Source organism: Heterodontus francisci, chromosome 3 (assembly GCF_036365525.1).
Source record: "Heterodontus francisci isolate sHetFra1 chromosome 3, sHetFra1.hap1, whole genome shotgun sequence".
Lineage (NCBI taxonomy): Eukaryota > Metazoa > Chordata > Chondrichthyes > Heterodontiformes > Heterodontidae > Heterodontus > Heterodontus francisci.
Genome location: NC_090373.1, coordinates 186,526,697 through 186,553,072, shown reverse-complemented (window position 1 = coordinate 186,553,072; position 26,376 = coordinate 186,526,697). Strand labels below are relative to the sequence as shown.

At 43.8% G+C, this 26,376-nt stretch overlaps 1 protein-coding gene across 2 annotated transcripts in view; it reads left to right on the top strand.

Annotated features, from left to right (window-relative positions):
* The window catches only part of LOC137365075 (xanthine dehydrogenase/oxidase-like), a 162,208-nt gene that overhangs the window by 86,068 nt on the left and 49,764 nt on the right, over positions 1 to 26,376 (top strand). For both annotated transcript variants that reach the window (XM_068027900.1, XM_068027899.1), the window contains exons 9-19: positions 1,634 to 1,714; positions 3,074 to 3,215; positions 5,024 to 5,116; positions 7,971 to 8,122; positions 14,460 to 14,553; positions 14,644 to 14,753; positions 15,218 to 15,402; positions 16,461 to 16,632; positions 18,573 to 18,662; positions 23,370 to 23,539; positions 23,895 to 24,021. In XM_068027900.1, the coding sequence (XP_067884001.1) occupies positions 1,634 to 1,714; positions 3,074 to 3,215; positions 5,024 to 5,116; positions 7,971 to 8,122; positions 14,460 to 14,553; positions 14,644 to 14,753; positions 15,218 to 15,402; positions 16,461 to 16,632; positions 18,573 to 18,662; positions 23,370 to 23,539; positions 23,895 to 24,021 (1,416 nt within the window). The remainder of the gene's footprint in view (positions 1 to 1,633; positions 1,715 to 3,073; positions 3,216 to 5,023; positions 5,117 to 7,970; positions 8,123 to 14,459; positions 14,554 to 14,643; positions 14,754 to 15,217; positions 15,403 to 16,460; positions 16,633 to 18,572; positions 18,663 to 23,369; positions 23,540 to 23,894; positions 24,022 to 26,376) is intronic.

Below are 26,376 nucleotides of genomic sequence, written 5' to 3'. Positions count from 1 at the left end.
CATCAACTCCTTGGAGAAAATTGCCCTGGAATGAGCCAGATGGAGGCAGAGTCTGTGGGAAGGATCCCAACGTTTTGAGACCCAACAATGACAAAATGAAAAGGAAAAGTGAGAGCAGTGAAAAGAACTGCTAACCCAGACTAAATATATACGACCCGACATACCAGTTAACAACAAATGCCTTATGTGCCATAAAGTCAGTAGATCCCGAATTGGCCTCATCAGCCATCTTTGGACTCACGGATGACAATCATCCTCACCTGCAAGGGTTAGCCAATAATAGGACAGTAGATTTGTAGTTGGAGTGTGCATTATCTGTGTACATGATGCTAGATTAGTGGTTACAGTGTGTGTGTTGTGCTGTGTGTGTATACACAAAGGGATATGGTAAACTAGTGGTTATTGGACTGCACGAGCAACCTTGATGTCCTGAGCTTAATTCCCACCATGGCAGGTAATGAAACTGAGTTTGTGAGCCAGCGATAGAGAACTGAAATTGAGAAGAGGGGTTTCAGTTAAAAAGATTCCAACCACAGCCAGCCAGCTATAAAATCATCGAGTGTTACAATGCAGATAGATGCCATTTGGTCCATCGTGTATGCGCTGGCTCTTTGAAAGCATTATCCAACTATTCCCAGCCCCCTGCTCTTTACCCATAGACCTTCAATTATATATCCAATTCCCTTTTGAAAGTTGTTACTGAATCTGCTTCCACTGCCCTTTCAGGCAGCGCGTTCCAGATCACACCAATACACTGTATAAAACATTTTAGAACTGATTTCAAATTCACAAACAGTCATGGTAGGAATTGAACTCCTGTCATCTAGATTACCAGTTTACTAACAAAACTAATCTACCACAGCAACATTTCCTCATATTTAACTGTGATTTTTGGCTGTATATTTGCCAGTATTGAAGTAGGGTTGATCCAGTGGACCTCAGATTGGACAATCTATAAACCATTTTATTAAGCAAATTAGAGTCTGGATTGGTTCTTCAATGGGTATTGTCTTTACCGTGAGTGTTTGATTAAATGCCTCCCTGCAATTTTTGGTTTGTTTATTCAGTAGTCTCAATGGCATCATGGTCATAATGCTATATTCTGTTAATCACTGATAACTTTAAAGGGCCACTGCCCCCAACTGAAATAAATTATTTTGTCAAACCCTTCACCATTTTGTCTACTAATCTGCGATGTGAATGTGCAAGATACATGAGGAATACAGCACCTCTTTACTTGCCCATAATGCTATTGCAGTTAAATTGGTCCACAGCTTTGCTGGCCCTTCTCCAACCAACAACAACCCCCCACCCAAAAAAAGATGTTGTCAAACTCTTTTGCCATGTAGACTGTGTTCACCTAAGTAAGTGAAGGATGGTTTCCAGGTAAAAATTGCTTATGGTTTGTGTAATGAGTTCTTTTATGTTGTCTGATGCAACATAAATGAGATGCGTGGAGGCCAGTTGTTGAAGAACTGTAGTCACATGACTACGTCTTGGTACTTAGCTCATTAGCATACTAAGATTTTAAAAGGACATCACTCTTAAAGGCAATCATACAACAGTGTGGGGTCAGGTTCCCTGGTTAAAGTACATCCTGAGAGTGACAAATAAACCTTGCTGTTCTTTGCAGACATCGCCGAGACTCTTCGACCCATCGAAGTTTAAGCCTCTGGACCCCACTCAGGAGCCGATCTTCCCCCCAGAACTCCTGGTAGGTGCAGGTCAATGCAATAGTCCTCCTACAGAAAGATACGTCCCTATGGCTGAAGCGAGGCATCGCAGATTAACCCTTCTCCCAGTGCTCACTGACCTACCGTGGGTCCCGACCCAGCAACGTCTTAATTTTAATATCCTTGTTTTCAAATTGCTCCGTTGTTTTTCCCCTTGCCTATCTCTGTAACCTCCTACAGCCCTCCGAAATTCTTGTGCTTTTCCAGCTCTGGCCTGTGATGCATCCTGAGTTTCTTCATTCCACAATTGGTGGCCATGCCTTTGGCCTTCTCGGCTCCTAAGCTCTAGAATTCCCTCCCTAAACCTCTCCGCCTCTCTTTCCTCCTTTAAGATGCGCCTTAAAACCTAACCCTTTGACCAAACCTTCGGTCGCCTTTCCTAATATCAACTTATGTGGCTGGGCATCAAATTTTGCTTGATAATCGTTCAAATTGTTAAGCGCACCGGGACATTTTACTGCATTAAAGAAGCGATATCAATGCAGATTGTCATTGTTGTTGTTGTCCATTAAACCTATTTTGCTTTTTCCTGACTCTTTCGAGCAGTTTTCCAGCAGATGCAACTTAAAAAAACTGCAGTAAAACGGTTCAAGGTGACACAAACATAGGGGTCTTCGTGGCCCTATTTCCACTCAGTTGAACTCTCACCTGCACGTTCGACCAAGCCTTTATAAATCACTGGTTAGGCCTCAGTTGCAGCATTGTGTCCAATGCTGGGCATCAGCCTTCAGGATGGACTGGAATTGGAATAGGCAGCGTAAAATGGGCAACAGTAAAGCAACGGGTTCTATTAGGTTTTCTCTCAATGGAAAAGAAAATCAGGCCAGGTGTAAAACAGACTGCTGATTTACTAGAGCCAGGTCCTGCTTTGGTGTGACGTCCCAGGACCAATGTCTGGGGTAGATACGAACCCCGTGCAGACTTTGTGATGAAGTGGGAGTAGGGGCATGCCTGGCCTCTCTCCCTCCTTTCCTCTCTCTCCACCCACGAGGCACCCAGACAAGTGGCACCCCCCCAAAAAAATGTGGTCAGGTTTGCTCTGATACCCTCTGAAGACCTGAGGTGCTAGGGGGTTCCTGAAGAAAGACAGAGGAATTTCTCTCCCGTTGCAATCTGAGTGGGGTATCTGGGACTTTGCTGCTGCTCCTCCCCAGTTGTGGCCTTTCCGGTCTGCAGCTGCAAACCTGCTACCACTACCTCCCCAATTCCAGTGCAAGGATATGGACACTCAGGCCTGCATGACCCAGTCCAGGAAGATTCGGTGCATTCAACTTGCAAAGTCCCAGAGAGGAATATTGATCATCATTAAACAGATCAGCTTTTCCCCATTTGTTTTGCAGTTAATTCATGAATCACCTCAGAACACCCTGCTCTTTAAAGGGGAGCGCGTCACCTGGATTCAGCCAACGACTTTGGAAGAACTGTTGATCTTAAAGAGCAGGTACCCTGAGGCCAGGCTTGTGGTTGGCAACACTGAAGTGGGTAAGATACAAACCTTAGAGTGGACAATACCCTAGCTTCCCACCCCTCTAACAGTGTAGTGGGAGACGATCGGGCTGTGGCGCTGGGTTGACTGGTTCAGGCACGGCAGTGAGCAGTGAAAGAAATGGAGCTGTTCATTGTGTTTTGGTTCCTCGCTGTAAGAGTCTGAAGTGGAACACATTTGGGCCAATATCAACATTTTTATAAGTCATTCTCAAGTTGTGTCCATCCTGACAAGGCTGAATTTTATGGTCCCCCAGAGATGGGAACGGAGGAAGAGAGGCCCATATAATTGTGTGGGAAGGCAGGGAGTGGAGCACACGTCGCTTTCCCGACCACCTGGAATTTAGTCTGGGTGAGGATGGCCCTCCTGCCCCGAGGTCAATTGAGGCCCTAAAGTGGCCAATTAATGGCCACTTAAGGGCCTCTTCCTGCCGCCCCTGGTATTTTACCAGCAGCAAAGAGGGCCCTCCCCCACATTGGGAGGTCATCAAGTTAAACAAGGCTGCCTCCCTGCTGGCTTGGGGGAGTGGGTCCACCTCTGTGGGCATTCTGCGGCCCACAAAGGATTCCCGGCAGCAAAGGCCACCCCTCTGTTAACAGCACCCACTCTAACCCCTCACCCCACCTTGCTGGGGCTGCTGACTGGCCCCAGCGATCTCACCACACTTACCTGTAGTCCAGGTTTCCAGCAATGGTCCTGGTCCTGGGCATCCAGTAATACTGGCAGTGGCCACCTCTCCCAGTGGTGCTGCTGATATTACTCAGCTGTCGGCCCCCTGATTGGTCAGCTGCTCCTGGAGGCGGGATCCAAATCTGGAATGGATGGCGACCCCAGTGCCCGGCAGTTAGGTGCCCGGGCGGTTAGAAAGAGCCAGGGTTGGGGTGGGAGGTGCTCCAAAGGGCTGAGCCTCACCTTTTGGGCCCAGCATTGAGCCCCCAGCTGACTTCATAAAATCCAGCCCACAATGTCCATCTCTAGCTGTCTTGATTTGATCCAACTGAGTAACTTGTAGGCCACTTCATTGAGCAGTGAAGAGTCAACACCAGTGGTGTAGAACTGGAGTTACATATAGGCCAAACTGGAGTAAGAACAGAAAGTTTCCTTCCCTAAAGGACATTGTTGAACCAGTTGGGTTTCTTATGACAATCTGACAGCTTCATGGTCACTTTTACTGATCTGAACTCAAATTCTCAACCTGGCATGATGGGATTATAAACTCACATTATCTGGAATACAAATCCAACAACATAGGCCCCACCTTCTATTGGTGGGTTCAAGTCCCATAATGCCACACAAATTGGCAGTCTAGTTCAAAGGTCACATGGCCCCCTCTTATGGGGGAGTTGGGTGAGGTGGAGGGGCAGTGCTTGTCTGAGGCTACAGTTGATTTACGTTGAGGGAGCTTTGCTATACATGGTTGAACTCACAATCCGGCCCTCCTGGATCCTGGAGCTGTCCCTCACATCTGAGCCATGCCTTTCCGTGTTTGGGCTGGGAGTGGTTGACAATGTTGGATAGCTTAAGTGCTTGTGAACCAATATTTCCTTGAGGGTTCTCCCATTTTGCCACTGTAACCTTGGCCTGAAATACACACCCACAACCCCATAAATAGAGTATCCACAGATATTGCAGAGGGGCAGGAGAAGTTTCGAGAAAGTTCCCCTAATCCCCCTTTGTGTCCTCCAATCAGATTGAGTGACTACAGTAACCAGTGGATACAAAATGGCGGGATCTCAGAATGCATCAGTGACATGGCTGGAGCACACTGCGGGGGAAATGTTGACCTTTTTTCTGATCTGTGCAGGCATTGAAATGAAGATGAAGAACATGCTGTACCCAGTGATCTTGGCTCCAGCTCATATTCCACAGCTGAGGTTAAGCCAGCGCACAGATACAGGTAGCTGAGCCAAAGCCGTTAAGTCCTCGATCGTTTTATTTATAGTGTTGGGGGGTGGCTTTAGGTGTCCGCACTGCTGTTGCAGAAGCCCTTTTAAAGTTGGTCTGACTTTTCTTTCTCAGGAGGGAAGGTTTCCAACCTCGGCAAAACAATTTATTTAACATTCGCTTTTGCGATGTGGGCATCGCTGGCAAGGCTGGCATTTATTGGTCATCCCTAGTTTCCCAGAGGACTGCCTTCTTCTTGAACCGCTGGTAGCAGTATTGGTACAACTGAGTGGCTCACTACATCACTTCAGAGGGCAGTCAAGAGTCAATCACAGCATTGTGGGACTGGAGTTACATCTAGGCCAGGTTGCAGATTGACAGGACATGAGTGAATGGCCTGTTGAGTGGCATTCTGGGCCTGGTTGCACAGGGGTGTGATGACCCTCCTGCTCATTTACTTTGGCTGCTGCTATACCAGAAGTGTATCATACTCTTCACAGAAAAGAAAATGGATCAGAGTGCAAAACTGGCCCATTTGCTGTCGCTAATTTTGCACCACCAGCCAGGGCAAATTTGTACCCCTTTTTTTTCAGACAAGTAACATGAGATGATCTACCACAAGTTGCTAATGCGGCAGAGACCATAACATCATTTAAAAAGGAATATGATGATATTATTATACATTCTGTTATTCTTTTCTTTCTTTTGGGCCTCCTTATCTCGAGAGACAATGGATACGCGCCTGGAGGTGGTCAGTGGTTTGTGAAGCAGCGCCTGGAGTGGCTATAAAGGCCAATTCTGGAGTGACAGGCTCTTCCACAGGTGCTGCAGAGAAATTTGTTTGTTGGGGCTGTTGCACAGTTGGTTCTCCCCTTGCGCCTCTGTCTTTTTTCCTGCCAACTACTAAGTCTCTTCGACTCGCCACAATTTAGCCCTGTCTTTATGGCTGCCCGCCAGCTCTGGCGAATGCTGGCAACTGACTCCCACGACTTGTGATCAATGTCACACGATTTCATGTCGCGTTTGCAGACGTCTTTATAACGGAGACATGGACGGCCGGTGGGTCTGATACCAGTGGCGAGCTCGCTGTACAATGTGTCTTTGGGGATCCTGCCATCTTCCATGCGGCTCACATGGCCAAGCCATCTCAAGCGCCGCTGACTCAGTAGTGTGTATAAGCTGGGGGTGTTGGCCGCTTCAAGGACTTCTGTGTTGGAGATATAGTCCTGCCACCTGATGCCAAGTATTCTCCGGAGGCAGCGAAGATGGAATGAATTGAGACGTCGCTCTTGGCTGGCATACGTTGTCCAGGCCTCGCTGCCATAGAGCAAGGTACTGAGGACACAGGCCTGATACACTCGGACTTTTGTGTTCCGTGTCAGTGCGCCATTTTCCCACACTCTCTTGGCCAGTCTGGACATAGCAGTGGAAGCCTTACCCATGCGCTTGTTGATTTCTGCATCTAGAGACAGGTTACTGGTGATAGTTGAGCCTAGGTAGGTGAACTCTTGAACCACTTCCAGAGCGTGGTCGCCAATATTGATGGATGGAGCATTTCTGACATCCTGCCCCATGATGTTCGTTTTCTTGAGGCTGATGGTTAGGCCAAATTCATTGCAGGCAGACGCAAACCTGTCGATGAGACTCTGCAGGCATTCTTCAGTGTGAGATGTTAAAGCAGCATCGTCAGCAAAGAGGAGTTCTCTGATGAGGACTTTCCGTACTTTGGACTTCGCTCTTAGACGGGCAAGGTTGAACAACCTGCCCCCTGATCTTGTGTGGAGGAAAATTCCTTCTTCTGTTATATTATTAGAATAAATAGGTGCTTGATGGCTGGTATGGACATGATGGGTCGAAGGGCCTGTTTCTCTGCTGTATAACTCTGAGTCTACTATTAGCAACAGCATTTCAGTCCATCGAGCCTGCACGCTCATTCTATCAGATCATGACTGATCTGCAGTTCAACTCCATTTACCCTTTTTGGCTTCATATCCCTCAATTCCCATACTCAACAAAAACCTATTGATCTCAGTCTGGAAAGCTCCAATTGTTCCCCAGTATCTGCAGCCTCCTGAGGGGAGTGAGTTGCACATTTCCATTATTAATGTAGCTATCTGAAAAAGGAAGATTATAAAAGTGTTTCGTGAAAAGAGGCATTAGAGCAGACAATTCCTGGTTTAAGAGCTAGCAGCAGTACCAGTACACAGGACAGATGCCCTCCCTCAGTGCTGCGCCATCCATGATGTTGTGGGGTAAATGTTGACCTTAATTAAAATGGACTACAAGTCCTGAGTAGTCAGATTCGTGGTGCGGAGTCCCGATCCACAAAGTTCTGCACTGGTTGTCGAAAATGTGCCTCCCGACCCAGAAGGTTTTAACTTGGATGGGTTTCCCACCCCGCCACCCCCTGTGGCTTCAGATTGAGTCTCCCTGACCTACATTGGCTTCCAGTCAAGCAACGTCTCGATTTTAAAATTCACACCCTTGTGTTCACAAATCCTTCCATGACCTCACCCATCCCATCTCTGTAATCTCCTCCGGCCCGACAACCCTCCAAGTTATCTGTGCTCCTCTGATTCTGGCCTGTTGCTGATCTCCGATTTCAATCGCTCCAGCATTGGTGGCTGTTCCTTCAGCTGCCAAGACCCCCTCCCTTCCAAATCATCTCCACCTCTATCTCTTTCTCTTTTAAGAAGCTGCTTAAGATCTACTTCTTTGACCATGCTTTAGGCCACATGTCTTACTGTCTCCTTAAGTGGTTCAGTTGCATATTTGATATCTTGGGACATTTTACTACATTAAAGGCACTAAATTAATGCATTATTTTTATATATGTACATATAAAATATACCTTTGTTATTTTGAAGGGATATTATTTGGGGCAGCTTGTACCCTGACCTACATTGGGAGCCTTCTGAAGCAAGCTGTAGCAGAGCTCCCCAGTTACAGGACTGAGGTTTTCAAGGCCGTGTTGGAGCAGCTGCGTTGGTTTGCTGGGCACCAAGTCCGGAATGTCGCGGTGAGTACTTTGCTCGCCAACCAGGGCAGCGTGGCAATCGTATGCGTTATCGCATGAAGGCGACATGTGTCACAAGCACTCTGCTCTTCATCAAACCTGCCTCCTGGCATTGGTCCACTCCTATTTGTGATGAATCTAGAGGTTTAAATTCTGTTGTTTCTTGAAGGGATTCCCAGCTGTGCAGTTTTAATGCAGGTGTTAACCTATTGGAAAGTCAGGCATTGCTCAGTGGGTCGCACTCTTGTCGGTTCTAGTCCCACTCCAGGATATCAGCACAAAATCACGGCTGACATTCCAGTGCAGTGCTGAGGGAGTGCTGCCCTGTCAGAGGTGCTGCCTTTCAGGTGAGATGATAAACCGAGGCCCTGTCTGTCCTCTCAGGTGGATGTAAATGACTCCACGGCACAGAAAACAGATTATCTGGACTTTATCATATTACTGTTTATGGGAGCTTGCTGTGCACAAATTGTCTGCTACATTTCCTACATTCAGTGACCAGACTTCTAAAGTACTTCATTGTCTGTTAAGTGCTTTGGACCATCCTGAGGTTGTAAAGAGCGCAACAGAAATGCAAGTCTTTCTTTCTTAAAGTAAACAGAATATTGCTTGGGCCCGAGTCACCAAAGTGGATTTGATGAGAATGTATTATGCATTGGGCTTAAAAATCCCATGGATTTCATACATTCCAGGGATCTCTCCATATTCCCGATGGGAATTTCAATGTCCCCTCTGATGCAGATTGTTCCCAATCCCCTCCATCGGGCAGGCAGGCAGGCAAGCCGATCCACATGTAGATTGGGCAAATCAGATTGGCAAAGGTAGCATGGAAAATGAGTTCATAGTGTGTATTCAGGACAATTTCTGAGAGCAGTACGTTCTCGAGCCAACCAGGGAGCAGGCTATTCTAGTCTAGGTAATGTGCAATGAGACAGGATTGATCAAAAACCTCATGGTCAAGGAGCCTCTTGGAGACAGCGAACATAACATGATAGAATTTCACCTTCAGTCTGAAGGGGAGAACTGTGGGTTTAAGACTGGTGTTTTAAACCTAAATAAAGGTAATTGCAAAGGTATGAATACAGAGTTAGCTAAAGTGAACTAGGAAACTAGGTTAAAAGGTAGGACAGTAAAAATGCAGTGCCAGACATTTAAAGAGATATTTAATAAGTCTCAGCAAAGATTTAGCCCAGTGAGAAAGATTCTTTGAGAAGAATGCATCATCCGTGGGTAAATAAGGAAGTTAAGGATAGAATTAAATTGAAAGAAACATTGTACAAATCTGCAAAGATTTAAGGGACCTGGACCTGCAACTGAAGTGCTGTAACCTGCAAGGCTACAGACCAGGTGCTGGAAGGTGGGATTAGATTGAGTGGCCAGTTTTCAGCTGGCACAAACACGATGGGCTGAATGGCCTCTTTCTGTGCCGTAACCTTTCGGTGGTTCTACAGTTCTATGGTTAGTGATAGGTCAGAAGATTGGACAGATTTTGTCAAGCAGAAATGAATGACTAAAAAAATAAATAGGGGGAAAGCAGAGCATGAGAGAAAACTAGCTAGTAATATACAAATAGATAGCAAGAGTTTCTCAAAGTATTTAAATAAGAAAAGAATAACTGAAACTAGAATTGGTCCACTCGAGAGTGAATCTGGGGAATTGATAATGGAAAACAAGGAAATGGAAGAGACGTTGAACAGGCATTTTGTGCCTGTTTTTACTGCAGAAGATTAGATTAGATTAGATTAGATTAGATTAGAGATACAGCACTGAAACAGGCCCTTCGGCCCACCGAGTCTGTGCCGACCATTAACCACCCATTTATACTAATCCTACACTAATCCCATATTACGACCACATCCTCACCTGTCCCTATATTCCCCTACCACCTACCTATACTAGGGGCAATTTATAATGGCCAATTTACCTATCAACCTGCAAGTCTTTTGGCTTGTGGGAGGAAACCGGAGCACCCGGAGAAAACCCACGCAGACACAGGGAGAACTTGCAAACTCCACACAGGCAGTACCCAGAATTGAACCCGGGTCGCTGGAGCTGTGAGGCTGCGGTGCTAACCACTGCGCCACTGTGCCGCCCTACTGTGCCACTGTGCCGCCCTAAAGGCTGACAAGTCTCCAGGACCAGATGGCCAGCATCCTACGGTCTTAAAAGAAAAGGCTGCAGAAATAGTAGAGGCTTCCACAATTCCTTAGATTCTGGAAGGGTCCAAGCAGATTGGAAAATAGCAAATATAACACCTTTATTTAAGAAAGGAGGGAGACAAAGCAGGAAACTATAGGCCAGTTAACCTAACGCGTCATAAGGAAATTGCTAGAAGCCATTATTAAGGAGGTTATAGCATGATGCTTAGAAAATCGCAATGGGATCAGAGTCAACATGGTGTTGTGAAAGGGAAATCATGTTTAACTAATTTATTAAAGTTTTTTGAGAAAGTAACAAGCAAGGTGGATAAAGGGGAGCCTGTAGATCTGGTGAATTTGGATTTCCAAAAGGCATTTGATAAGGTGCCACATCAAAGGCTACTACACAAGATAAGAGTACATGGTGCAGGGGGTAACATGTCAGCATGGATAAAGGACCGGTTAGCTAACAGGAAGCAGAGAATAGGGATAAATGGGTCTTTTTCAGGTTGACAAGCTGTTACTAGTGGAGTACCACAAGGATCAGTGCTGGGGACTCAACTGTTTACAATCGATATCAATGACTTGGATGAAGGGACTGAATGCATGGTAGCTAAATTTGCCAATGACACTAAGATAGGAAGGAAAATAAGTTGTGAAGAGGAGGTAAAGAGTCTACAAAAGGGATATAGGAAGGTTACGTGAATGGGAAAAAGATTAGCAGATGGAATATAATGTGGGAAAATGTGAACTTGTCCACTTTGGTAGGAAGAATAGAAAAGCTGTATACTATTCAAATGGAGAGAGATTGCAAAACTCAGTGGTACAGAGGGATTTGGGTCTCCTGGTACATGAATAACAAAAGAAGGGTGTGCAGGTACAGCAAGTGATTAGGAAGGCAAACGGGATGTTGGTGTTTATTGCAAGGGGAATGGAATGAAAGTAGGAAAGTTTTACTGCAGTTGTACAGGACCTTGGTGAAACCACATCTTGAGTACTGTGTACAGTTCTGCTCACCTTATTTGAAAAAGGATATAATTACATTATAAGCAGTTTACAGAAGTTCACTCAACTAATTCTGAGGAGGAAGGGCTTATCTTATGAAGAAAGGTTGAACAGGTTGGACCCGTTAGAGTTTAGACGACTGAGACTTGATCTGATTGAAACATATAAGATCCTGAGGGGACTTGACAGAGTGGATACTGGGAGGATGTTTCCTCTTGTGGTGGAGACCAGAACTACGGGACACAGTTTAAGAATAAGAAGTCTCCCTTTTAAGACAAATTTTTTTCTCTCAGAAGGTCATTATCTGTGGAATTCTCTTCCCCAGAAAGAAGTGGAGGGTTGGTCATTGAATATATTCAAGGGTTGTGAGGCACAGACAGGAAGTGATCTTATTGAATGGCATAGCAGGCTCAAAGGGTCAAATGACCTACTTCTGCTCCTAAGTCCGATGTTCCTATGTAAGGTGGTGGGGGTGCTTGAGAAGGTGATGGGCCTTGAGAATGATATCTGTCTTTGGGAAAATATTAGAATCCATTATTAAGAAAGTAGTAGCAAGATAGAAAATCAGAATACAATCACGCAGAGTCAAATTGGTTTTATGAAAGGGAAATTATGTTTCACAAGTTTGTTAGAGTCCTGTGGAGATGTAACAAGCAGGGTGGATAAAGGGGAACCACTGTCGCTGGGTCAAAAACCTTATTAAAGAACAAAAAAAAAGTACATGTAGTGTATTTTCAAAAGGCATTCGATAAGATGCCACTTGAAGGATTACTGCACAAGAGCTCATACAAACAGACAAATATACGTTTTGGGAGCAGGAGTAGGCCATTTGGCCCGTCTAGCTTGCTCTGCCATTCAATAAGATCATGGCCGATCCGTGTGTCTCGAATTACACACTCCCATCTACCCCAATAACCTTTCATTCCCTTGCCTAACAAGAATCTATCTACCCCCACCTTATAATTATTCAATGACCCCGCCTCCACCAGCTTCTGAGGCAGAGAGTTCCAAAGTCACACAACCATCTGAGAGAAAAATATTTTCCTCATCTCTGTCCTAAAAGGGCGACCCCTAATTTTAAAACAGGGTCCCGTAGTTCTGGACTTATGGGGGTGATATATTAGCATGGATAGAGGATTGGCTAACTGAAAGAAAACAGAGTTAAATTAAATGGGTCATTTTCAGGTTGGAACTAGTGGATTGCCACAGGGATCAGTGCTGAGGGGTCAACGATTTACAATCTATATTACTGACTTAGATGAAGGGATTGAGTATATTGTAGCCATAAAAAAAGCCAAATTGGATTGGGCCCTAACATAATAAAAGTTATAATCTGATACACACTATAGCCCTGTACAACCCCCCGTTGCCCGAATATCCCAATACTAACCCGAACACTTATGCGTCCAAATGCTGACACTGACCCTGATACTTGACACGTGACAATGACCCTAACACTAATGTACCCTAACCCTAACCTTAATGTACCCTAAATCTAACCCGAGCCTGTGGGAAAGCAAGTTGTGAGAGGACACAAAGGGATAAAGATAGGTTAAGTGAGTGAGCAAAAGTTTGGCAGATGGAGTATAATGTGGGAAAATGTGAGATCATTCACTTTGGTAGGAACCATAGATCCATAGAAAATTTATGGTACAGAAGGAGGCCATTCAGCCCATCATGTCTGCGCTGGCCAAAAAAACTAGCCGCCCAATCTAATCCCACTTTCCAGCACCTGGTCCATAGCCTTGCCAGCTACAGCACTTCAGGTGCATGTCCAGGTACCTTTTAAAAGAATTGAGGGTTTCTGCCTCCACCACCATTCCTGGCAATGAATTCCAGACACCCACCACCCTCTGGGTGAAAAAGTTTTTCCTTATATCCCCTCTAATCCTTCTATCAATCACCTTAAATCTGTGCCCCCTGGTAATTGACCTCTCCATTAGGGGAAACACGTCCTTCCTGTCTACTCTATCTAGGCCCCTCATAATTTTGTACACCTCTATTAAGTCACCCCTCAGTCTCCTCTGTTCTAAAGAAAACAACCTTAGCCTATCCAATCTTTCCTCATAGTTGCATCGGAAGAATAGAAAGGTAAAATATTATTTAATTGGAGAGAGACTGCAGAATGCCGTGGTACAGAGCGACTTGGGTGTCCTTGTACATGAATCACAAAAAGTCAGCATGCAGATACAGCAAGTAATTAGGAAGGCAAATAGAATGTTGGCATTTACTGCAAGGGGGATGGAGTATAGAAGTAGGGAAGTGTTGCTGGAACTGTACAGGGCCTTAGTTAGACCACACCTAGAGTACTGTGTGCAGTTTTGGTCTCCTTATTTAAGGAGGGATATACTTGCACTGGAGGCAGTTCCATGAAGGTTCACTTGGCTGATTCCTGGCATGAAGGGGTTGTTTTATGAGGAAGGTTGGACCTGTACTCAATGAGTTTAGAAAAATGAGAGGTGATCTCGTTGAAACAAATAAGATTCTCAGGGGTTGTCTTTTGAGGAAAGATCGAGCAAGTGGGCCTCTTTCTGTGCTGTAAACTTTCAATGATTCTATGACTCATTGAGTTTAGAAAAATGACAGGTGATCTTATTGAAACATATAAGATTCTCGGGGGTTTGACAGGGTAGATGCTGAGAGGATGTTTCCCTTGGCGGGGGGAATCTAGAACTAGGGGGCACAGTTTCAGAATAAGAGGCCGCCCCTTTTAAGAAGGACATGAGGAGGAATTTCTTCTCTCAGAGGGTCATTAATCTTTGAAATTCTCTACCCCAGAGAGCTGTGGTGGCTGAATCAGATTTTTAAACTATAGGGTTATAGGGAACAGGCAGGAAAGTTATTCCTCACAAACAAGTGGTTGAGTCTTGAGATCTTAAAGAGAAATTATTGAAATGTCCTTGGGTTGCTTCTGTCTCAATAAGAATTCCACCTCCTCCCCTCGGTACCAGCACAGTTTGCTTACCAGCAGCTCACCCCACTGGAGGGTGAATTGGGGGGTTCATATCAGCATTTGGACTATGGGTGGAAAACCTGCCCCAGAACTCTTCAAGTGGTAGGAAGAAAATCCAGTCTATCAATACTTTCACAGCATCCGAATAAATGAGCTGGAATGTCATGTGGTTTGGATTAGGATGGTTTAAAGAAGGAGAGCAGATATTTAAAAGTAACAATGCTCTTTCTATCTACGTTTCCAGGCTGTTGGTGGAAACATCATGACTGCCAGTCCTATCTCAGACCTCAACCCTGTGTTCTTGGCCTCTGGCTGTCTGCTCACGCTGGTCTCCAAAGGTAGGTGGCATCTCAAACGGGTTGAATCCCATCACTGTCTGACTGTGAGCGTGCCTGTGTCTAACTCTCTCTTTGACTGACCATTTACAGACGGTAAGCGAACTGTGTGCATGGATGGAGATTTTTTCACTGGCTACAGAAAAACAGTGTTGAAACCACAGGAAATACTATTGTCCATTGAGATCCCCTACACAAGGAAGGTGAGGAACTGTCTCCTGGTTATTGTAACACTGCAAAACACACTCCTACTTTGTGGGAATTATCACTTACATAAAATTACATGGGGGGGGAGGTGGGGGTGGGTGGGGGGGGGGGGGTGGTTTAACCTCATGATTGTTTTGGATAGGGTGGGAGGTTAAAGTTGTAAAAACCTGAATCCCAACTCAAACCGACCTCCAACCCACTCACTTCCAGTTTTAACAAAGGTAGGACGATAGTTGGCCAACCAATCTGCTCCAAGGAAGCTGGTTGGCTCTTTAAATATTATAATGAGGCTGTATGAAATGTCCCCTTAATTTTCTCTGCTTTAAGAAGAACAATTTCAGCTTCTCCAGTCTCCAAAATCACTGAGGTCCCTCATCCTTGGTCCCATTCTAGTAAATGTCTTCTGCACCCTCGCCAAGGCCTTGCCATCCTTCCTAATTGATAATCTGTTTTTTTGAAGGGAGAGTATTTCTCAGCATTCAAACAAGCCCAGAGACGAGAGGATGACATTGCAATCGTGACCTGTGGGATGAGAGTTGCTTTCAAGGAAGGCACCGATGTTGTGGAAGAGTTGGGGATAAGTTATGGAGGCATGGGGCCTACCACTGTGTCTGCAAAGAAGACATCTGAACAGCTTCTTGGAAAGTAAGTCTCCTCAGAAGTAGAATAATCTTCCAAACCATAGTCTTTTCAGCAAAGCATGTTCTGTGCTATAGTGTTGTATCTTTCAAAATGACAAGTTTCACTTGCTCTGAGTAAGGACATAATCGAAGATTTTTCAATCATGGTGGAGAGAGACTAAACCATTGTTTAGTTATATTAAGTGCAAGTGATAGGTGTGTCCTGGACTAATGAGACAGAATTTATACCTTCAATCCACAGAGTGGGAACAATGACACTAAACTCCATGGAGTAGGAGCCGAGATACTGATCCCATACAGCAGCAAGATAGATATTCAATTCCCCCTGGACACCCACTTGGCTCTGAGTCAGAAGACTGGAGGTTGAAGTTTCTTTGGGATATAACATTGGTTTACACTTCAGCACAGTATGTTCTATTCTAGATAGCCAGGCATTGAAGGATAGAACTGCAGCCTAATCTTTACACACTTCGAAGCTTATATTTATAAAGACACACATTGCAAACATGTACCTCCAAACGGAACTACTACAGTTTCAGTCTGCTCCTATTTATAGGATAATGCCCTCCACCAGAATACAATTGAACACTCAATTACTATACAATTAGTACAGGACTGAGGGAGTGCCACATTGCCACAGGGCCTTTTTTTTTTACGGTACAGTAGGTATCAGACTCATAACCCAGAGGTCAAGAGGTGAAATACCATCATGCGGAATGCAGTGCTTGAAAGGGCAGTGAAAGCAAATTTAATGTTAACTTTCAAAAGGGAATTGGATAAATACTTGTAAAGGAACTATTTTCGGGGTTATGGGGAAAGAGCAGGGGAGTGGACATAATTGGATAGCTGTTTCATAGAGCCAACATTGGCACAATGAACTGAGTGGCTGCCTATGCTGTACCATTCTATGATCCCTTGCAAGGCAGGAAATGCAACCTCGCCCACATCCTAAGAAGAAATGAAAATACATTAAATACTATCTGCCTTGCTTTAGTCTCTTACACATTATGATCTGATAGTGGTGGAACCTCTGATGTTACTTTAATTGACCCCCCCATTTAGAAATTGGAACAAGGAACTTCTCCAGGAAGCCTGCTCACAGCTCGCGACTGAACTCACGCTATCACCCTCTGCTCCTGGTGGGATGGTGCAATTCCGGCGCACCCTCAGCCTCAGCTTCTTCTTCAAGTTCTACCTCAGTGTTCTCCAGAAGCTGGAACAAGACTTCAAGAGTGTACGTAACAACCATCTCATGAGATGCAGGTTTAAATATTCTGGCATTGCTATGGTAATCCTGGGAGGATTGGGCTGTTCTGCAAGCATATGAGAAAGGATCACACATTCTGTCTCTCTAATGAGATCAGACCACTTGGGTAAAGAAAAGTGTCCTGTGTTTATTATCACCACTGTGTCAGCCAATGAGGTGGAAGCAGGATGGGACTTAAGGCAGGACTCAGCAAACAGTCTGTTTTACAGCAATGTCTACTTAAAAAGATTCTCTAAAAACTACAGCAAACGGAACTCATGACTGAAACTATAACAAAGCAGGGTGATTTCTCCAACAAAATACAGTGAGTGGAAACATAGAAATATAGAAAATAGGAGCAGGAGTAGGCCATTCGGCCCTTCAGGCCTGCTCCGCCATTCAAAAAAGATCATGGCTGATCGTCTAATTCAGTACTCTGTTCCCGCTTTCTCCCCATATCCCTTGATCCCTTTGGCATTAAGAAATATATCTATCTCCCTCTTGAATATATTGAATGACTTGGCCTCCACTGCCTTCTGCGGTAGAGAATTCCACAGGTTCACCACCCTCTGAGTGAAGAAATTTCTCCTCATCTCGGTTCTAAATGTCAGACCCCGTATCCTGAGACTGTGACCCCTGGTTCTGGACTCTCCAGCCATCGGGAACATCCTCCCTGCATCGAGCCTGTCTAGTCCTGTTAGAATTTTATAGGTTTCTATAAGATTCCCTCTCATTCTTCTAAACTCGAGTGAATATAGGCCGAGTTAACCCAATCTCTCCTCATATGTCAATCCTGCCATCCCAGGAATCAGCTAGTGGAGAATAGTTGTGCACATATTATGTGCAAAAATCAATCCCAGTCCCTTCCAGTGGTGCGGTCTCCAAGCACGATTGACAGCAGAATTATCTAATCATCTCCATTCTGGCCAGGAATAATGGTGTCAGTAAATGCAGCCAAGAAACTGCAGTAGTAATTTATTCATCTCACTGAATTAGCACAAGCGTTCAGTGGTCGTTGACTGGCTTATGAAAGGATACCAGCTAGACCTCTGTGTGTTATATTGGCCATCAGATTGGAACAGACCATTACTGACCTTGAGATATGGCAGCTTAAGGCTTACGAGACAATACAGGCACAAGGGAGCTAAGTTGTAAGGAAATGGCCAGGATGTTGGCCTTGTTCTCATGAGAAGACAGGAGACTTTGAGGTGACCTAATTGAATGCACGAAGCTGGTCCAAAAAAAGTAAATGGGGGGTGGTGGGGGGAGGGGGTGGGGGAGCAGAACTGCCTCACACTGATAACATAAGCTATGGGAAATAACAAATCACCTCTCAAACCTTTCAAAGCTTCCTCAACTCCTATTTTTTCCAGCAAGCTTTCAGTGTCTTCTCCTATGTCCTACCATGGATTTGCATCCTTTTCATTCTCTTACTTATTCTCTTTCTTCCCTTTCTGTAAATATCCCTTTCTGGGATATTTTCTACATGAAAGGTACTACATAAATGGGCGTTGTTATTAGAGTGGAGGAGAAGATGGGGCAGACATCAACCAAAGTGGGACATGCTTGTTAACAAAACATTTCCAATGTTCCTATTTTACATATTACGACAATGACTTAATTTCAAAAGGTACTTGATTGACTCTGAAGCTCTTTTGGATTGCCTGAGATTGTGAAAGGCACTATAGAAATGCAAGTTCTTTCTTTTCTATATCTATATATGAGCAGGAAAGAAATTTGAGCCAAAAAGCATGACCCATTTTGATTGGTCATTTCCACCTTCTGATCTTATATACTTAACTCGTTATTCCATCAAACCATCTCAAAAATGTTTCACACAAAGGTTTACTTTTTTTGAACTACTGTTGTGCAGATAAAATTCGTACATCATAATGATCGGCTGTCTGCTTTCCCCTTCCTCACTCTAGGATTTTCAAGTTGAGCCTATTCCACCAAAGTACGTCAATGCCACGGAATTATTCCACAAGGACCTTCCCTCAGCAGTTCAGCTTTTCCAGGTTAGTGGGACCCGGTAGTTACACCATCAGGCTTCCCACATGCACAACCTTAACTCTTGAAGTTACCTTGACTTCCCAATTAACCAGAACCTTTCTGGTATTCAATGAAACTGATAAACTTGGATAATTTTTACCGTCTGTGGAGTTGGGGAGTACAGTTCCTTTAGCTGGTAGTTTTTTGTGGAAAGGAGCTGAAAGCAGAAAACAGGATTCCCAACAATTATCGGCAGGAGGATTTTCACTCCATCCTTCCTTTGAATACATTTCTAAAAGGCTCTATTTAATTATGTAAAAAGAGTTATGTTGACTCTTTTTAGCTTTGTATCAGCTGTGGCTCAGTGGGTAGCACTCTTGTTTCTGAGTCAAAAGGCCATGGGTTCAAGTTCCATTCCAGAGACAAGCAGAGAATCCAGGCTGACACTCCAGTGTAGTACTGGGAGAGCTCCGGCAGAGGTGCCATCTTTCGGATGATCTGTTAAACTGAGACCCTGTCTGCCCCGTCAGGTGAATGTAAAAGATCCCATAGCACTATTTCAAAGAGGATCAGAGGAGTTATCCCTGGTGTCCTGGCCAATATTTATGCCTCAAGCAACATCACAAAAACAGAATTTCCTGTTATTATCACATTGCTATCTTTGGCACCTTGCTGTGCGCATTATTAATTTGATTTCAACGGACGACACTTGTGTTGCAGTGGGGCCAGGCCTCCAAACTGCCGGTGGGTACAAAAAACCACCCAGTCCATGCCGGAATAGAAAATGTACCCTTCCATCCCCCAGACTCCTGGACAGATGCACTCGGCCTTATGCTGTTAAGAATAAGCTCTTGACCGTTATCTAATGACTATCTTTGGAAAGTACCTACACATGACTGTGAGCAAACAAGAGCATATTGTGCTCCAATACCCTACTGATACTCACCATCTGTACGTCAGAGGAATGGTGTGCATATTCAAAACTAAGACAGTTAAGAAAGCATATGGGAAGTTGGCTTTGCAAATAAGAGCTTTGAGCACAAAAAGAAAGCTTGCAAACCTTCACATAAAAATGAGCAGGACTGGACCATGTGGCCCCTCAAGCCTACTCTGCCATTCAATAATATCAAGACTGATCTTCTCCATCAACTCCACTCTCCCTCCCTATCCCTTTAGTCTCTCAGTGTCCAAAAATCATGGGAGTATTAGGAAGATGTGAAGGCCCTGGAGAAGTTACAGAGAAGGTTGTGTAAGATGTAAGCTTCTACCCCTTGACAGGTTACCCTACTGTTTGAATACAAAATATCGAAAAATAATGGGACAACACTCAAAGCCCAAATTAAACACTAATATCTTTACGAGGTTTGGTAGGAATAGTAGTTAACAATACAAAGCCCATGTCAGTCACAAATACATTACAAGGAGTTATACATACGATCACCCAACAAGTGGTCACCTCCTGTTGATCGTACTCTTCAGCAACTGACCAAGTTACTCAGCTTAAGCACTGAATCACTATTTGCAATTATTTTTATACCTTTCTTTCCAAGATGGTGTTCGACCAAGGCAGGAGTAATGCACTGTTAATTCAGTCCCACTACTTCACAGCTCACAACATATTAATAAAGTTATATTAAAGTTATATATTAGTCAAGTTTCCCACCCACCAGACATTAGCCAAATTAAACACTTTATTTATCCTCCAGAATAAAGCACGCCAAACCAGGTTTTTTTAAACAACAAAATTAACTATTTATTATTAAACCAGCTTTTAAATGATAATGAGAGAAATCAATTTGGATGAAAAGATTTTACAGCTCCTTAATCTTCCTCACCCTCATGCGCACACAAACATTCAAAAACCAACAGTTAACTAGTTTTAAAAATGATGTTTTAAATTAGAACTGTTTCTAGGGATAATAAAACAACTGGACAATATCTGGTAGGATATTTCCAGATCGGTGAGGTGTCCCAGAGTTGAATAGTCGGATACCATTCGAAGTCTCTCCAGGCAAGTTTGAGAAACAGTCTGTGATGGGGAGGTGTTCAAGGCAATTTGTCTGCAACAGGCATCACACAGGCCTTTCAGCAAATGGCTGTAGCAAGTGGTCTACTTAAATTTTAAAGTAGCAATCTAACATTCGAAACTTTCTTGAGATTTCAGGTACTTCCAAAAACACAAAAGGTAACGGGACTCACTCTCGAGGTAGAGATTTTCCAGAGACTGAAGACAATAGGAATTTTGCTACCTTCAGCAATGCAGGCCTCCTCTCAGCAAAAGTGCCTGTCTCCACAGAGAGCAGCAACTCCTCTTTCTCTGGGTCTTTTCCTCTCTCGGGGTCTCTTACGCTCTCCAGGGGTCTTTTCCTCTCTCCAGGCAGAGCAGAGCCACAACTTAAATGTAAAATTCCTTTTTTACAAGAGAGACAAGCATTCCTTCCAGGGGGAGTTCTTATTTTGGTCTGGAAACCCAGGTCTCCGTCAGCAACTGCCTTCTAGCTGCTCATAGCTCCCTGGTCTCTTTCACACTGCAGAACTGAAACTAAAAGCTTTCCACAGTGACCAAGTCACAGGACAGTCATAAAATCTTCCTGTTACTTGGATATGTGTTTGCAGCCTGCATACTTCTAATACCAAGTCAACATTCAATGTTCACAGAAGGTCCGTTTTCAGTCTTAAAAGCACACAGACCTTAGTTTTTTTTAAAAAAAACTATCGTGACAGTGGGCAGGATGTTTCATTGACAAAATTGTATTGTCCTATCAAAATTCACCTTAAGTTACAATTGTCCAATGAGGCATCTAATTCTTTGTTTAAACTGCCTTGACGATGAGCATCTGTTCACATTTCCTTCAGTAAGATCTTCACCTCTCATGGATGTTACAGCTGTCTTTAAGATTTTTATCAGTAGACACAATAGCAGCTTCCTTTCTTGGTCACACATATTTTAAAACCACAGGGCATTTAAACCATTAGAGTCCCTTAAATTACCGATTTCTTACAAACTGTTGCTTGGAGATTGTCCAGTTTCTCTGTATTTCAAAAGAAGGAAAACTCTGATATCATCAATCAGCATCAGTTTGTCACCGTATCGTAGATGTTCAAAACATTTTGGACCACTTAGGCCAGCTGAATTAGCATTTCTTATAACATGTTCAGTCTCTTATCTTTGTGTTTTCAGACACCATGGCTTCATGTTTTTGTGCATGTTTTTCCAAAGTTCTCAGTGTCAAAGCGAAACGTCCGTTTGAAATATGTCTGTTCATTTAGACAACTTCTATGCTTTTTTTCTGAATATTCCTTTGTCTTAAAGTGTTTTTTTCACCAGCGACTCTGTTTATCTTTAATAAAGACAGATTGCAACTGTTAACAGATTACATTAGTTTAAAAGCCCTTTTGGCCTTCGCAATGCATGCTGGTCAGGTTCGGTCAGTTTTCTGTACACCTGTAAACAGCATAGTTTCCTGTATTCCATTTAAACTATCAATGCTCCTGGGTTGGATACCCACATAAGTCTCAACCACAAATTTCAATTCAAGTAATATTACTGCCTCTTACAGTCCTCCCTCAAAGTGACTGTGCACTCCAAAAATTACAGGTGCCAGACACTTATCCTGAGGTATCATCATCCTTGTCTTGCATATTCTGTCGCAACTTAATTGGTCTCACTGCTTGCATCCTGTTGACATGGCAGGTTATCATTAATAAGTACAAGCACCTGTTGAACAATGACCAGAATGTGGGAGATAATCCTTATCCATGGGTGGATTTCAATATTCATACCAATATCCCACCAGGATGCATCATCCCCAATTTTGTATATTTCTTTCCTCATTTCATGATTCAGTTGAGCTAGAATATAATAGAGTTTCTGAGATTGATTAATATGCTTCATTAATTCTACAGGTGCTCGGGCAATGGTAGTATGTTACATCCAAAACCTGTAACGTATTTGTGACTAATGGGTGTATTATATTACTAGCTGGAATTCCTACCAAACCTGGTCAAGTCATTAGTATTTAATTTGGGCTTTGAGTGTTGTCTCATTATTTCTCATAATTCTCATATTCGAACAGGAGAGTAACCTGTCAAGGTTACATCTTATAGTTGACCAGGATGATACTAGGGTTGAGGGCCTTCCATTACATGGAGAGCCTGAAGAAGCTGGGACTGTTCTCCTTAGAGCAGAGAAAATTATGAGGAAAACTAATAGAGGCATTCAAAATTATGAGTGTTTTGATCGAAGAAACTGTTTCCTCCAGCAAGTAGATCAGTAACCAAAGATCATAAATTTAAAATGATTGGTAAAGTAACTGGAGAGGAAATGCAGAGTAATTATTTCACACAGAGGGTTGTTAAGATCTGGAATGCACTATCTGAAAGGGTGATGGAAAGAGAATCTATGGGAGCTTTCAAAAGACAATTGGACATGTACTTGAAGAGGACTAATTGACATGGTTGAGGGGAGAAAGCTGGGGTGTGGGACAAACTTAGGCAACTCCTTCAAAGAGCTGGCACAGGTATAATGGGCCAAATGGCCTCCTTCAATGCTGTAAGGTTCTCTGATTCCATGAATGGTCAAATTGACAAGTTACCATTCATTGACTGGCACCTGGGGAACCACATCAAGCTGTGTACTGACCATGGATGTCCAACTTACAACATCATCATACTCCTGGTAACCTTATTCCAGCTGTTGAAATCACAGCCATTTTCTTTCTTTTCTCCCACAGGAAGTGCCTCCTGGCAGATTAGCCACGGATGTAGTTGGCCATCCACTGACTCATCTAGCGAGCATCAAGCAGGCCACGGGAGAGGCGCTTTACTGCGATGACCTGCCATGTTTTGAGAAGGAGCTATATCTGGCTCTGGTGACCAGCACCGAAGCTCATGCCAAGATAAGGTAGCTCCTCATTCACCTCTCCCTGTATGATAGTGATATGGCGAATAAACAATGACCAGCAACAAGGCTGTTATCTGCTTTGCTTAGCATTGGGTCTGGTAGTGTTGTGGTTATGTTGCAGAATTAATAATCTAGAGGATATGAGTTCAAGCCTTACCTTGAGAACTTGGTTTTAATTTGAAAAGCTGGTGCATGAAATGTGCCAATGGGTATTGTAAAAACAATACTTAAAGTAGCAATTCCTGTATTTTTATACAATGGCACTCTATATATATATTATACAGTAATACTCTGCGTGTGCTTGAAATAAAGCATACAAAGGAACTAACTCGTTTCTTTCCCCTGTTTCTTGCAGTTCAATTGACGCAAGTGAAGCCCTAAAAGTTGCTGGAGTCACCTGCTTCCTCACTGCCAAGGATGTCCCTGGAAGCAACCAGACTGGGCAAATTGTAATGGACGAGACAGTGTTTGCTGAGGACGTGGTTAGTTATCACCATTTACACATCACTGGGCTAAACTTTAAGTTTCACCCCCCTGGGCGATAAGCTGAGGGAAAGGGCCTGTCTGATCTTCAACTCCCTGAAATCAAAGGAATAGAAGACAAATAATTCTATTTTTTTGGAAGGAGGAGCAAATGGCGTTGAAACAATGTGGGATGGTGATGGAATGGGGTAGTGTGTCACTTCTGGGCCCTGGGAAAGATCCCAACACAACTCATTTTGAAGGAAGTCTGATCCTTTCATTCAACTCTGAAGGTCAACCCTCAGCACTGTCTCAGACTGGGAGAATACTGGCCCAGTTTTTGGAAGTTGGAAACCAAATGCCTGAGTTTGTAGAACTGAGGGAACATTTTCTTTCCACTGATGGAAGGTCATTGGCCCGAAATATTAACTCTGTTTCTCTCTCTCCACAGATACTGAGTGCTTTCCAGCATTTTCTGGTCTTATTTCAGATTTTCAGCAGTCACAATATTTTGCGTTTGTGAATATTTTTTCAACTAAGTTGCGTGGATATAACTTGTAGAATTTATCTTAATGTTTGGATAGTGGAGTCATTTCAAACACAGCAATATGCTTTCATGGGGAGTGGGCAGTGTGAATCATGCAAATTTTGGACTGCCATAAATACTTTGCCAAGTTCAATTATCTGTAAAGCGCTTTGTGGCATCCTGAGACGGTAAAAGGTGCTACAGAAATGCAAGTCTTTGTTTCTTTTCTGTGCCCTGAGGATGCATATCGAGGAATTCAGATGTAGTGGCCAATTCCAGCCACACCAATTTCCATCCATTAATGAAGAACGCAGTGGAGCGTTTTCTTCCGATGTTGGGGGCACCACAGATCGACCTTGACTCTGCATCCAATGTCTAACCTATCAAAATACTTGATACTGCCACTAGGGATATTTAATGCATTGGGTCAGGACTCCACTCCATGTCCTTTAAACCAGGTTCATGGCCACATTAAAATAATGTGTAAATCTCACGTAGATGTGTTAAGCAGTGGCCCAGTGCCTCATAGTGAAAAAGTGTGCTACATTTCCAGCTCTGTTATCCCTCTCTACTTGAGTTCTAAATAATATAAAAAGCCAAAGACGAGAGTGGAGTGAGGCTGCTTTTCCACTTCAGGCAGTGAGGTGGCGTACAAACAGAGGAACAGGAGGAGGCCATTCTGCTCTTGAGCATGTTCTGTTATTCAATTAGATAATGGCTGATCTGTACCTTAACTCCATCTGCCCCTCTTGGTTTCATAACTCTTAATACCATTACCTAGCAAGATCCATCAATTTCAGTTTTGAAGTTTTCCGTTGTCTCCCAGCCTTAACAGCTTTTTGAGGGAGAGAGTTCCAGATTTCCACGACCCCTTGTGCGAAGAATTGCTTCCTGATTTAACTCCTGAACAGCCTAGCTCTAATTTTATTGCTGTGCCCTCTTGTTCTTGATTCCCCCAGCAGAGGAAATAGGTTCTCTCTATCTACTGAGTGTTGTTCCAACAACACTCAAAAAGCTCCACACCTTTCAGGACAAAGCAGCCCATTTGATTAACACCCATCCGCCACCTTAAAGATTCATTCTACCACCACTGGTGGGTGCACAGTGGCAGCAGTGTGTACCATCTACAAGATGAACTGCAGAAATTCACCAAGCCTCCTGCGACAGCACCTCCCAAACACGTGACCTGTGCCACCTAGAAGGAAAAGGGTAGTAATTGCAGGGAAACTTGGAGGTGGTGATGTTCCCTTGCAAGTCACACACTATCCTGACTTGGAAGTACATCACCGTTCCTTCACTGTCACTGGGTCAAAATAACAACTTACATTTACATACTGCCTTTAATGTAATAAAATGTCCTAAGGCGCTTCACAGGGTCATTATGAAACAAAATATGACACTAAGCCACATAAGGAGATATTAGGTCAGATGACCAAAAGCTTGGTCAAAGACGTAGGTTTTAAGGAGTGCCTTAAAGGAGGGAAGAAATATAAAGAGGTGGTGAGGTGCAGGGAGAGTTTTCCAGAGCTTAGGGCCTAGGCAACTGAAGGCTTGGCCACCAATGGTGGAGCAATTAAAATCGGAGATGCTGAAGAAGCCAGAATTAGAGGAGTGCAGATATCTGAGTAGAGTTGTCTAACATACAGCCCGCAGGCCAGGATTCGGTCCATGGATGTAAACTATACCAGGCCATTCCTCATCCTCACCAGGGCTCCGTGACTGGTAATTTCAGAGATGAGAAATTTCCCATTTGCTTCTTCTTTCAGACCCGCTTTTAAAAAAGATCACAAGTCTTTTAAAAAAATATTCAGAACCCGCCAGAAAACCCTGGATCTGTCTAAAGTTCAGA